At 54.1% G+C, this 12,337-nt stretch overlaps 1 protein-coding gene across 4 annotated transcripts; it reads left to right on the forward strand.

Annotated features, from left to right (window-relative positions):
* The first annotated feature begins 600 nt into the window (after positions 1-600).
* On the forward strand, positions 601-6,534 carry UNC119 (unc-119 lipid binding chaperone). 4 transcript variants are annotated; one of them, XM_032281068.1, is made up of 5 exons: positions 601-927; positions 4,560-4,673; positions 5,133-5,235; positions 5,386-5,558; positions 5,838-6,534. In XM_032281068.1, exons 1-5 carry the CDS (start codon positions 708-710, stop codon positions 5,948-5,950), a joined length of 723 nt encoding a protein of 240 aa, XP_032136959.1. In that variant the 5' UTR covers positions 601-707; the 3' UTR covers positions 5,951-6,534. The 4 variants fall into 4 exon arrangements, with proteins under 4 accessions (XP_032136959.1, XP_032136957.1, XP_032136958.1 ...); XM_032281066.1 differs by having other exon boundaries at positions 616-927; positions 5,386-6,534; XM_032281067.1 differs by lacking the exon at positions 601-927 and adding an exon at positions 1,095-2,381 and having other exon boundaries at positions 5,386-6,534.
* Positions 6,535-12,337: the final 5,803 nt, after the last annotated feature.

Genomic DNA, 12,337 nt, shown 5'->3' on the forward strand with positions numbered 1-12,337 from the left:
CTAGCTGGATTGCCCAAGGCTGTTAGCATCTGCTTTTTACCTGAGATACTAACTCATTCATCAGATTCAAAAAGGAAAAAAAAAATCTTGAGCACCAGCTGCAGGGAGCCTTCTGTTAGTTGCTGGGGTCCTCCAGAGAACAAAGTAGGCAGGGTCAGTGCTTTCACAGAGCTGAGCTTTCGGGGGAAGAGTCAGCGGACAAATAAAAATAATTTCACATACTGCATTAGAAAGAAAAAAACAGGCTGGTGAAATGGTGACTGAGGGGGAAGGACTTTAGACTGAGCGTGAGGGAGACCGTTTGAGCAGATGACATTTGAGCTGTGACCAGGAGAAAAGAGGCCATCTGGGGAAGAGCATCCAAGCAGAGACCCTGAGCCTGGAACTCACGAGCAGAAAGGCTAGAACACAGCGAGTAAGCGGAGAGGTAGTCAGGACCCCACTAGTACCAGGAAAGTGTCAGAAAAACAGAATGAAGCCCAGGGCGGGCTCCCCCGACTCCCCTCCCACGCTCCCGCGGCCTTGCGGCAGGGGTGGGCCGGGCGGCGGGCGGGATCAGCGCAGGGCCCGCCCCGGGGGCGGGACAGGGGCGGGGCGGTACCTGGAGCCCCGGCCGGGGGCGGGGCTGCGGACGCTCCCCCTTCCCCCGGCTCCAGCCGGCGCAGGCAGCGGCGGCGGCAGTAGGCGAGCCGCGGCCCTGCGAGGCCATGAAGGTGAAGAAGGGCGGCGGCGGGGCCGGTACGGGGGCGGAGCCCGCTCCAGGGCCCTCGGGCCCGAGCGTGGCCCCCATACCAGAGCCGCAGGCGGAATCCGAATCTGGGTCCGAGTCGGAGCCGGACGCAGGCCCAGGGCCCATGCCGGGGCCGCTGCAGAGGAAGCAGCCGATCGGGCCGGAGGACGTGCTGGGGCTGCAGCGGATCACGGGTGGTGAGCACCCGCGAGGCAGCACCGCCCGCGGGCGGGAAGGGGAGAGGGCGCGAGGGGCCCTCCCGGCGCGCCGAGCCCCAGCCCCCGCCCCCTTTCCCGCCTCCCCTCCCCCACCGGGTCCCCCTCTCCTAGGTCTCCTACTCTCCCTTCTGCCGCCAAGCCTTAGATCTCTGTGTACCCCCTTCCCTTGATCTCTCTGTGCGCTCTTCTCCCTTTTGAGATTTATTCCTTCCTTTTCGAGGGGCCCGTCCCCTTTTCCCGGCGTGGAGGTGCGGCAGCAGCTGCAACCGTAGCTCTGTCCCTGTGGAGTCTCCAGAGCGCTTTGAGGCCCGCCCCTGCACTAATGGGGAGAGGGGCTGAGTGCAGCCTGTCCTCAGCCCCCACGCTGGAGGTAACTCAGCTAGTGGAGGCCGAGTTACTTGGGAGGCGTTCAGGCTCTTCAAGCCTCCCCAACCATTAATACCCTCACCTCAATCCTCCAGGAAGACTTGGGCCATTTTCTTCCCCTGGAAAGAAACTGAGCAGGCAGCTTCAGTGCGTTGGCTGTGCTTCCTCTCGTGGGGAGTGGCTTAACGTCCCTCCAAGCCTGGACTGTCACCTGTCCTATTCTGGGCGCTCTGTCATCAAGGGAGGCTTGGTTTCCACTGTGGTTAAGAGTTTCTGAGCTGCACTGCCTGGTTGGAGTTCCAACTCTGCCATATAATTGGCTGTGTGACCTTGGGCAAGTAACCTCACCTCTCTGAGCATGCCTTTTCTACTGTAAAATGGGGATAATGATATCTATCTCATAAGGTTATTGTGGAGATAAGTCCTCTGATTCTGTCCGGTGCCTGGCATCTATGCATGCTGTGTACCTTGGGCTCTTTGGTCAGTAGTATTTGGGCCCTACAAGGCTGCTCATGGCTGCTGCCTGGAGTCAAACAACTTGGCCTTCAGGGCAGGGGAGGGGGTCATGATAGGCAGGGAAGGAGGGCTGGGAAACCTCATAGCAGAGGCCTTGGCTGAGCCTCAAAGGATGAGCTGTGCATGGAGAGACGGTGGCTCTCCACCTTGGCCTCATCCACCAGCAGCCTGCCTTGGCCCCCTTTGTGAGGATAACTGTTGGGGCTCCTCTCTGTGGGTATGAGGGGCAGGTTTTGAAGTGGACCTGAGCCCTGGAGCTTCCAAAGCAGCAGAACCACAGGGCTCCCAGACACAGCTGTGGAGGGGAGGCAGCCTTGAGCTGGTGCTCCTGGGTCACTGGGGGGCCCACTCCTCTCTCCTTTCTGAGCGGGGCAGCAGCCATTCTTGGCTGGGCCCCCAGAGTGCTGAGCTCCCGTGCCCAAGCAGGCATCGATGGAGGGAGGGGGCCTGGACCAGGCTGATGTTGAAGCCAGTTGGGCTACAATTTGCAACAGCAGCATTTAGGATTCAGCTTAGCTCTGGGGCAGAACTTTCTCAGAGGAAGTCCAGAGGTCAGACTGACTGAGTTCTAAGTAACTTTGGGGGTTTATGTTGCAACTAGAGGGAGCTTCCAGCTCATGTACCACCATTTGTCTCCTAATTTGGAGGAAATACTTAGCCCTTAGAGATCAGGCATCTGTGGAGGGTAAATCGGGAAAAGGGCTTTATGGGAACCCCTTCCTGTGCAGGAGTTGAGAATCGAGTTCCAGGGCTTTCCACCCTGGCACCCCTTGCCTGGTCTCTTCTGACCCTAATCACGTAGGTCTGAGGTTTGCTGTTCCCAGATTACTGGGCCCTGAATCCAGCTTAGGAAGCTATTTATGGCTGGGAGGAATGGAGCAGTTGTGGTCTGAGCCCTTGGCCACTCTGCCCCTTATTTTGACCTGACCCTGGGTTCCAGGCCTCATCCTTTCTAGAAGGGAAGGAATGGTCATGGTGTTCTGAGCTATGGACATCCCTGTTCCTCACTTCCTCTAAGGACAGAGAGGCTGATAGATTGAGTTTTCAGTAGAAGGCACTGAGCTCAGACTGCAGGAAGTTGTTGCCAAATGAGAGAGGCTTCGAAAGTGGAGAATGGGAGGCGAGAAGGCCTTATGGACCTGGGAGCTGGGCACGAGGATCCTGCTCCCCACTCTGCCACCTCCGTTCCCTATGCTCTGTACCTTCTCTGTGTCTTTATACTGGTGCTTACTTTCTGTGAACAGGGTGAGGTAGGGGTGGCCCGCTTCCATTCTCCCCCCACCCCCACCCATGGGCTGTAGTAGACTCAGGGACCTGCCTCTTCCCCAAGCTGTGTAAAGTCTATACTGGGCCCCGGGGTAACAGATAACTGCCAGGAGGGCTTCCTGGAGGGGACTGCATCAGGCTTGGGGAAGAAGTGGGCCTGGGGAAGAGAAAATGACTTTATATTCACTTCCTCTTCCTGCCCCAGAGGATTAGGAGGTGGCCCAGGGGCCTGGAGGGTGATTTCTGGGCCTCCATAGGCCACCAAGGGAGGATGTGATGCCGCGCCGACTGATAGCACCAGAGTCCCTCCCCGTACCTCTCAGCTCTCTTTGTTGCCAGGGCCTCCCTGAGCACTTGAAGTTGCTGCTGCAAGAGCTGTGAGGGTTAGATAAGGCCCTGGATGTCCCTAAGCTTCCTCAGGCAGGGCCTCCCACTGTTCTTGGTTCCCCTTCTGGGCCTGAGGACCCCCCTTACCCCTTCCACAACCGCTGCTGCACCTGCCATACCCTCTTCCTGGCCTAGCCTGTGTTCTTCTCTATGGGGGTCGGGGGCTACTTTCTCCAGGGAGGTGGCTCAGAGCCAGGGCTGTGTAAATGACCTCTAAGGGGGTTCCCTCTGCTTGCTAAGACTTCCTCCCATTTGGAGATCAACAAAGGATGAGAGCGAAGTTGGCCTCCTCCCCCTGCCATATCCCAGGCTCTGGGCTTGAGTCAGCAGAGCTTTGGTTAAGCTGCTTAAGGGAGCTGGGCTGGTGTAAGCCTCTTACTGAGAGGAGGGGGTTGGGAGGGGAGGAGGAACAGGGAAGGGGTTGTTCACCTGCCCCAGCACCACCCGTGTCAGAGAAAGTCCCCTCAACATCAGCCTCACCTGACACATCTAGATATCATGCCAGGGGCAACCGTGGGACAAGAGTAGGGGTATCCTCCAGAGAAGGACTGTGACTCCACCAGGCAGAGCTGTGTGGTCCCCCGCTTTACAGTGTGGTTCTCAAAGGCAACAGAGAGGTTGAGAGATTGAGTTTTCAGTAGAAGAGGCAGGTCAGACTGCAGGAAGTTGTTCCCAAATGAGAGGAGAGGCTCCCACCACGCTGGAGATCCAGTTCTCCCAAAGTCACCTAGCCAGCCTTAGCAGAGCAGAGGCCAGAATGAGGACCCTCAACTCCAGGGTGGGAGGGAGAGTGTCCGGGAGGTGGCCTTGTCCTCCATCTTTCTCTGCCCTGCCCTTCATTGCCCCCCCAGAGGCCACTGGGATGGCTCTCCTTATCCCCTGTTAGATCCCCATGGCGGAGTGATGTCTCTTTCACACTGGGGGTGTACCCCTATGGCAGGGGCTCAGGTTCCTCTTTCCAGAGGGCAGTGATCCCAGGGATGAGAAGATGGTAGCTACTCTGGGGTCTCCCACAAGCTGACCTGGCAGCAGGGGCTTTGGGGCCCCTTCTTTGCTCAGCTGCCTGTCTCCCCTAGACTACCTCTGCTCCCCTGAGGAGAATATCTACAAGATCGACTTCGTCAGGTTTAAGATTCGGGACATGGACTCAGGCACTGTCCTCTTTGAAATCAAGAAGCCCCCAGCTTCAGGTGAGTGGGCTGGGTGGGCCATTGACAGGTACGAGCTGTGGACTGGGCTGCCAGGGACTCCTTGGGCCACAGAGGAGTCCACAGAGCTGGGGCTTGGACCCCAGCGTTCTCAGGAGTCTGCAGGCAGAGAGGGCCCCTTCTTTTCCTGCCCATTTGTTTCTGAGGCTGGACATCTTCCGAGGTCAGCCCTGCCCCTTCTGTCCCTGGCAGCCTGACCTCTACAGGCCTCTCTGGGAACTGCAGTCCTATGGGTCCTGGGAACCACAGTGGCGATTGGGAAACTGCAGACCTAGAACCCCTAGGTGGCGCTATTCGGCCAATGGTCTGACCCCTCAGTGTGCCCCAGAATTTCTTGGGGAGTTATAAAAAATTCAGACAGATGGGGGCCTGAGGATAGAACCCTGGGTGGACAAGGGCCCAGCCTGAAGTCCACTGAGCCCCAGCGGGGGTACATTGCAGAGCGGTTGCCCATCAGCCGGCGGGACCTGGACCCCAATGCTGGGCGCTTTGTCCGCTACCAGTTCACACCTGCCTTCCTCCGTCTGAGGCAGGTGGGAGCCACGTGAGTCACTGGGCAGGGGGTGGGGTCGGGGGGTGAGGGAGAGGGTGGGAGTGGGCCCTTGTCAGCCTCTCCTAGGGGTGGCCTGTGCCGAGCCTGTCTGGCTGGCTGACTTCAAGGACAGACTCAGCCTTGCCTCCTTCTCTTGCTCAGGGTGGAGTTCACGGTGGGAGACAAGCCTGTCAACAACTTCCGAATGATCGAGAGGCACTACTTCCGCAACCAGCTACTCAAAAGCTTTGACTTCCACTTTGGCTTCTGCATCCCTAGCAGCAAGAACACCTGCGAGCACATCTACGACTTCCCCCCTCTCTCCGAGGAATTGAGTGCGTGGGCAGGGCTTTCTGCGAGTGGGGATGTGGGGGGTGGGAGACGTGGGGGGCGTGTAGAGACCGAGCTGTGGGAGGGAGGGGGACTTGTGGGTCTGATCCCATTTCTCCCCGCCCTGGGGCTCTGTGTGTGGCGCCAGTCTCATATCATCTGTAGAGAAAGAGGCTGGGGATATCTCAAGTTGTTGCCATCCGCAAACCCCAGTCCTGAAGTCCCTCCAGTGGCGGGAATTAGGCTCCTGACCTTTGCCCGGCCTGGCTGGGCCTCTCTTGCAGTAAGCGAGATGATCCGCCACCCGTATGAGACCCAGTCTGACAGCTTCTACTTCGTGGATGACCGGCTGGTGATGCACAACAAAGCAGACTATTCCTACAGCGGGACGCCCTGACCCCACAGCTGGCCCCACCCCAGGACGCTCTGGTTCTGGGCCCGGAGCTGTGACCTCCCCAACGCTCACCCCTGAACCCCAAGTCCTCTGCTTGGGAAGTGCCCCAGGAGACCTGGACCCTGAGTCAGTGTTGGGAGGAAGGGTACCTGGTGTCCCGCTCAAGCCGGTGAAGCCCATGGGGCCTGCTGCGTGGGGTGGGGTCGTAGGGAGGCTGCTTGCCTCCACATCTAGGAAGGCCTATGAGAGGAGCAATCAGGACTTCCAGACGACTTAGCTCAGCCCTCCTTGGGCCCAGTTTCAGAATAGTGTTCCCCTATCAAGGCTGTGACTAGGTCAGGCAGGGATCCATGCCCTGTCCCTCGCCCACTACCTTCAGGCCATTTAGAGTTGTACCTTACAAAGATCACGGTGGGCTCCAGCTGCCAAGCCACCCAAGGGAGTCTGGGCCCTAGGCCCAGCCCCATCCCTCCCATGAGGGGCCAGGACACTGCCTGAGGTGTGGGCGGGACTGGCTGAGATTGCAGCCCATGTTAGGAGCTGGACCAGCTGTATATAGTTTTCAATAAACTTTCTCCTTTTCTGTTCTCAGGTGTGGCCAGCCTCTATGTGATGGGCAAAGAAGGGAGGGGGGATAGGCAGGAATGTGCTTAGGGTAGTAAAAAATTTCTCCTACAGGCCGGACGCGGTGGCTCACGCCTGTAATCCCAGCACTTTGGGAGGCCGAGGCGGGTGGATCACGAGGTCAAGAGATCGAGACTATCCTGGTCAACATGGTGAAACCCCGTCTCTACTAAAACTACAAAAAATTAGCTGGGCATGGTGGCGCGTGCCTGTAATCCCAGCTACTCAGGAGGCTGAGGCAGGAGAATTGCCTGAACCCAGGAGGCGGAGGTTGCGGTGAGCCGAGATCGCGCCATTGCACTCCAGCCTGGGTAACGAGCGAAACTCCGTCTCAAAAAAAAAAAACAAAAACAAAACAAACAAACAAAAAATTTCTCCTGCCTCCCACCCTCCAGTGCACTCTAACCCCTTGGTCTTCCTGACCCCTGATTCTCTGTGCCCTGATACCACCTAGAGTCAGCATTTAGAACGGGATGGAGCTGGAGAGGGTCTTTCTTGTGATGAAGCAGACCCAGATCCTGAGAGGGGAAGCTTTGGCCCAAAGTCAGAGTCAACCCTGGCAGGACAGAGGCTGAAACAAAGGCCCTGAATTCCAGGGTGGGAGGGAAGGTGTGGAGGAGGCAGCCCTGTCCTCCACGCTGTCTTCCCTGAACCCCAGAGGCCACTAGGACCATTGGGTTGTGCTTTTAGCCCTCATCATAGAAGGTGGCAGGGCTTTGGCTAAGGCCTGGAGCCATCTCCTTGTCCTCAGCTGCCTTGGGGAGCCCCCATGCCTGGGCAGCCCTGCACATAACACTTGCTCTCAGCCTCCACCCTCTCCCCAGATTCAGAGGAGGGGGCTCCTTCATGGAGGAAATTAAGGAACTGAGGTGGGCAGACAGCACACCCTACACCCTACAGTTCCAGGCCCTCCGGATCTGCCTGGAGCTGACCCACCCTCTGGGCTGAGGAGCTCTGGCCCTAGGAGGCCCAGAAGTGCTGGAATTCAGCTTGATTCTGTGAAGCTCTTACTGGGAGCAGGCGGTGGGGCTAGGATCTGCACTGAGTTCTGGGAATTCTGAAATGAGTGAAACACAAGGAACACATACTCGTCCCTAGCCAAAAAAAAAAAAAAAAAAAGACTGGGTACATGGAGAGCAACAGAGTCGTTCTGTGTGGAGGGTTCTGGAGGGGAGTTTTAGAGGTGGCAGCACTGGAGCCGTTACTTGTGATGGGAAGAGATGGAAAGAGTGCTTAGGCACAGGGAACAGCATAAGCTAAGGCTCAGAGGCAAGATTTGTCAGGTGTATTTATTTATTTGAGATGGGGTCTTCCTATGTTGCCCAAGGTGGTCTCAAACTCCTGGGTTCAAGGGATCCTCCTGCCTTGGGCCTCACAAAGTGCTAGGACTATGAGCGTGAGCCTAGGTGTCTTCAAGAGTGAATGTAATGTGAAAGGAAGACATCTGCAGAGCCTCAGGAGTGGGCCTTCCGAGAGGTGGGGAACACCTGAGGAGGATTAAGTGGGCATGACCTGGTCAGATTATCTTTGGCTGCTGAGTGAAGGGTGGATTGGAAAGAATGAGACTGATAATGGCCAAGATTTACTGAGTGCCGGGCCCGGGACTGGGTGCTCTACATGTGTTAACTCATAAAACACGGTCATTTCTGAGGAAGCCACTATTATGCCTATTTTACAGAAGATGTGGGCCCAGCGAGGTTACTGCGCCTAGCCAATATTGCGCAGCTACGAAGTGGCAGAAGCAGTATTTGAATCCAGGCAGTCTGGCTCCATGCACGACCATACTAAGGGCAGGGGGCAGTGAGGATGAGGAGGGTACTGCAGGAATCTGGTGAGAGAGAAAGAGAACCTGAATTAGATCAGTGTCCTCAGAGATGGAGAGAAACAGATGAAATTGATATTTTTAAGAGGTGAAATCCCGAGGACTGGTGGCTGATTGGATGAGTGGGTTGGAGAGAGGGAGGAGGCGAGGCTGACTGCCTGCTTTGTGGCCTGGGTGCTAGGGTAGCTAGGGGTGCCATCACTGGGCTTGGGAATGCAGGTTGGATCAGGGGAGATGCTACTGGGAGATGATGACCTCAGATTGAGACATGCTGGGGCATGAGGGAAATGACCAGAAGACAGGAAAGACAGGCCCTGAGACCAGGAGGGGAATAAGGGCTGGAGGTGGTGATTGTAGAAGCCATTGACCACAAGGTGATTGCTGAAGCTGTGATGGTGGCTGAGATCATGGGGTCCTCCACTGACACTGTGGTTATTTAGTGAGCAGGGGACAGGAATGCCAAATGTCCTGCAATTACTGGGACTCTCCCAAACAATGTTATTACAAGAATCCCCATCCCCCAGTTGAGGGTCCCTGAATGAGAATGTATCACCTTGGGAAAGGCCAGTATTTGAGAGCAGGGCGGAAGGAAAGGAACCAATGGAGATAGGAGGAGTGAGCCTCCAGGGAGGTGGGAGCAGGACCATGCTTTGGAGAAAAGAATTCATCACAAAGCACGTGGGCAGGAACCATCAGTTGCCACAAAGGTAAAGAAGGAGAACGTGGATAAGAATATGGAGGGGAGGGATTTGTTTGCAGATGAGGCTGTATGGTACGGAAGCACCCTATACGGCTGGTTTTGCTGTTGTAGTTTATTGGGTCACACGTCTGCAGAGAAGCTATAGCAAGGAAGAAGACTTTTTCCCACCATCCTGTTAATAGTTCTACTCATTGCTGCTGGTTCAAGTAGAACCAGGTTGAGGGTCTAGACTGGGACTGCTGCACTTCCACCTTCAGAGAGGAGGGTCCCTATTCTGAGGTTCTCATCTCTGAAACAGCTCTTTAACAGCTGGAAGGGAAGATGCATCCAGTTGGCACTCATCCTGAAAAGAGGTCCACGTCCCTTGGGCTTGGAGGACCCTAGGTAGGGGAAAGCCGTGGCCCCATGCTTTCCTTTAAGTCTTCATGCCTCTGGTACTAGTCCTATTGCAAATGGTACGTCTTGCTGCAGTTAGTTCCTAGCACCGTCCCTAGGAACCTAGAGGCTCCCTGGGCAGGAGAAGGAGGAAGACAGGGTGGAGGTGGGGCTAGTCTCAGCTCTGATGTTGGTGAGCTGTTGACCTTGAAGGGGGAATTCTCTTTTGTCTCTGAAATGGGTCAGTCATTTTTGCTTTCTTTTTTTTTTGAGATGGATCTCACTCCATTGTCCAGGCTCTAGAGCAATGGCATGATCTCAGCTCACTGCAACCTCTGCCTCCCGGGTTCAAGCGATTCTTTTCCTGCCCCAGTCTCCTGAATAGCTGGGATTACAGGCACCTGCCACCATGCCCAGCTAATTTTTGTATTTTTGTAGAGACGGTGTGTCACCATGTTGGCCAGGGTGGTCTTGAACTCCTGACCTCAGGTGATCTGCCTGACTCAGCCTCCCAAAGTGCTGGGATTACAGGCGTAAGCCACCACGGCTGGCCTGCATTGACTCTTTAGGGGTGTCATGAGAATTCTGTCCCTGGCTGGAGCAGGAAAGCCCAAGCACTACAGGGAAACCCACAGCTCATGCCCTCCTGGGCTGGCCTACAGCGTGCTCACTGGGACTGCAAAACCAGTGGTTAAAATATTGAGATCTTCCCTTCCAGCTATTAAAGAGCTGCTGTCCCAGGCCGCCTAGCCTGGCCCCTCCCCTGGAGTCACCCTCCACTTCCCCACCATCTGGCAACTAAAGTGAGAACACTACCTTTTCTCGTTGTTGTTGTCGTTGAGTCAGGGTCTCACTCTGTTGGCCAGGCTGGAGTGCAGTGGCGCAATCACGGCTCACTGCAGCCTCAAACTCCTGGGCCCAAGCAATCCTCTTACCTCAGCCTCCCAAGTAGCTGAGACTACAGGAAGCTGCCTGTGCCATCACACTCAGCTAAATTTTTGTAGAGATAGGGTTTTGCCATGTTGCCCAGGCTGGTCTCAAAATCCTGGGCTCAAGTGATCCTCCCACCTTGGTGCTGGCCCAGGCCCTTACTCTACTTCTCTACGTGCCACAGACTCTCTTGTTGTCAGTCTGCTAAAGCCTATGGGCAATAAAAGGATTTTAGGAACATAAAATATATTATTATCCTATTTATTTTATGTATTAAAAACTATATACAGCAAGGCGCAGTGGCTCACGCCTGTAATCCCAGCACTTTGGGAGGCCAAGGTGGGTGGATCACAATGTCGAGATTGAAACCATCCTAGCCAACATGGTGAAACTCTGTCTTTACTAAAATACAAAAATTAGCTGGGCGTGGTGGTGCGCACCTGTAGTCCCAGCTACTTGGGAGGCTGAGGCAAGAGAATCACTTGAACCTGGTAGGTGGAGGTTGTAGTGAGCTGACATCACTCTACTGCACTCCAGCCTGGTGGCAGAGTGAGACTCTGTCTCAAACAAAACAAAAACAAACAAAAAACAAACTATATACAATTGGCCATGGGTTCCGCATCTGTGAATTCAACCAGCTGTGGATCAAAAACGTCTGTACCGAATATATTCAGACCTTTGTTTTGTCATTATGCCTTAAACAATACAGTATAACAACTATTTACACAGCATTTACATTGTCTTAGGTATTATAAGTAATCAAGAGATGATTTAGAGTATATGGGGGGATGTGTGTAGGTTATATGCAAATATGTCACCATTTCATATCAGGGACTTACTTGCACATTCATGGATTTCGGAATTTATGGGAGGTCCTGGAACCACTGTGAGATGACTGTATGTGTGTGTGTGTGTTTGTGTATGTGTGCGTGTGTATCTGCAATCATACACTGCATAGCAATGTTTCTGTCATGAGAGACTGCGTATATGATGGTGGTCACATAAAATTATAATACTGTATTTTTTTTTTTTTTTGAGATGGAGTCTTGCTGTGTTGCCCAGGCTGGAGTGCAGTGGTGCAATCTCGGCTCACTGCAACCTCTGCCTCCTAGGTTCAAGAATTCTCCTGTCTCAGCCTCCCAAGTAGCTGGGATTACAGGCGTGTGCCACCACGCCTGGCTAATTTTTTGTATTTTTTTTTCTTTGAGACAGAGTCTTGCTCTGTTGCCCAGACTGGAGTTCAGTGGCATGATCTTGGTTCACTGCAACCTCTGCCTCCCAGGTTCAAGTGAGTCTCCTGCCTCAGTCTCCCCAGTAGCTGGGACTACAGGCACATCCCACCACACACACAAAATTTTTATATTTTTAGTAGAGACAGGGTTTCACTATGTTGGCCACTCTGGTCTCTTAACTCCTGACCTCATGATCCACCTGCCTTGGCCTCCCAAAGTGCTGAAATTACAGGCATGAGCCACTACACCCAGCCAATACCATATTTTTTACTGTACCTTTTCTATGTGTTGTAGAAACACACATAGGCATTCTGTTACAATTGCCTGCGGTATTCAGCACACTAATAGGCCATACAGATACGCAGCCTAGGAGCAATAGGCTATTGCATATAGCCTGGGCTCTGCTATCTAGGTTTGAGTAAGTACACTCTATGACAAAATTGCCTAAGGACACATTTCTCAGAGCATATCTCTGTGGTTAAGTGACAAATTACTGTATGTGTGTGTATATGTGTGTGCATGTGTATATATTTATACATATTCTGTACTATCTATAATTTGAAAATATCTGTGCTTTCTAATGACAAAAGTCACAGGTATTGCCAATGCTAGTGTGATTTGTAATTTATTGCTGACATTCATAATGGAGGGAAATGCTAGATTTCAGGTAAAGATGAGAGAAAATGAAGATGTAATTTTTTCGTGCA

This window comes from Sapajus apella, unplaced genomic scaffold (assembly GCF_009761245.1).
Source record: "Sapajus apella isolate SASKATOON/1434 unplaced genomic scaffold, GSC_monkey_1.0 scaffold12, whole genome shotgun sequence".
NCBI classification, from domain to species: domain Eukaryota; kingdom Metazoa; phylum Chordata; class Mammalia; order Primates; family Cebidae; genus Sapajus; species Sapajus apella.

Excerpts from the sequence above, each read along its gene's own strand:
- UNC119 (XM_032281066.1), top strand. The coding sequence starts at position 708 with ATGAAGGTGAAGAAGGGCGGCGGCGGGGCCGGTACGGGGGCGGAGCCC. Across the intron at positions 4,674-5,132 it reads CAAGAAGCCCCCAGCTTCAG|AGCGGTTGCCCATCAGCCGG; the intron begins GTGAGTGGGCTG and ends GGTACATTGCAG. Across the intron at positions 5,236-5,385 it reads CTGAGGCAGGTGGGAGCCAC|GGTGGAGTTCACGGTGGGAG; the intron begins GTGAGTCACTGG and ends TCTCTTGCTCAG.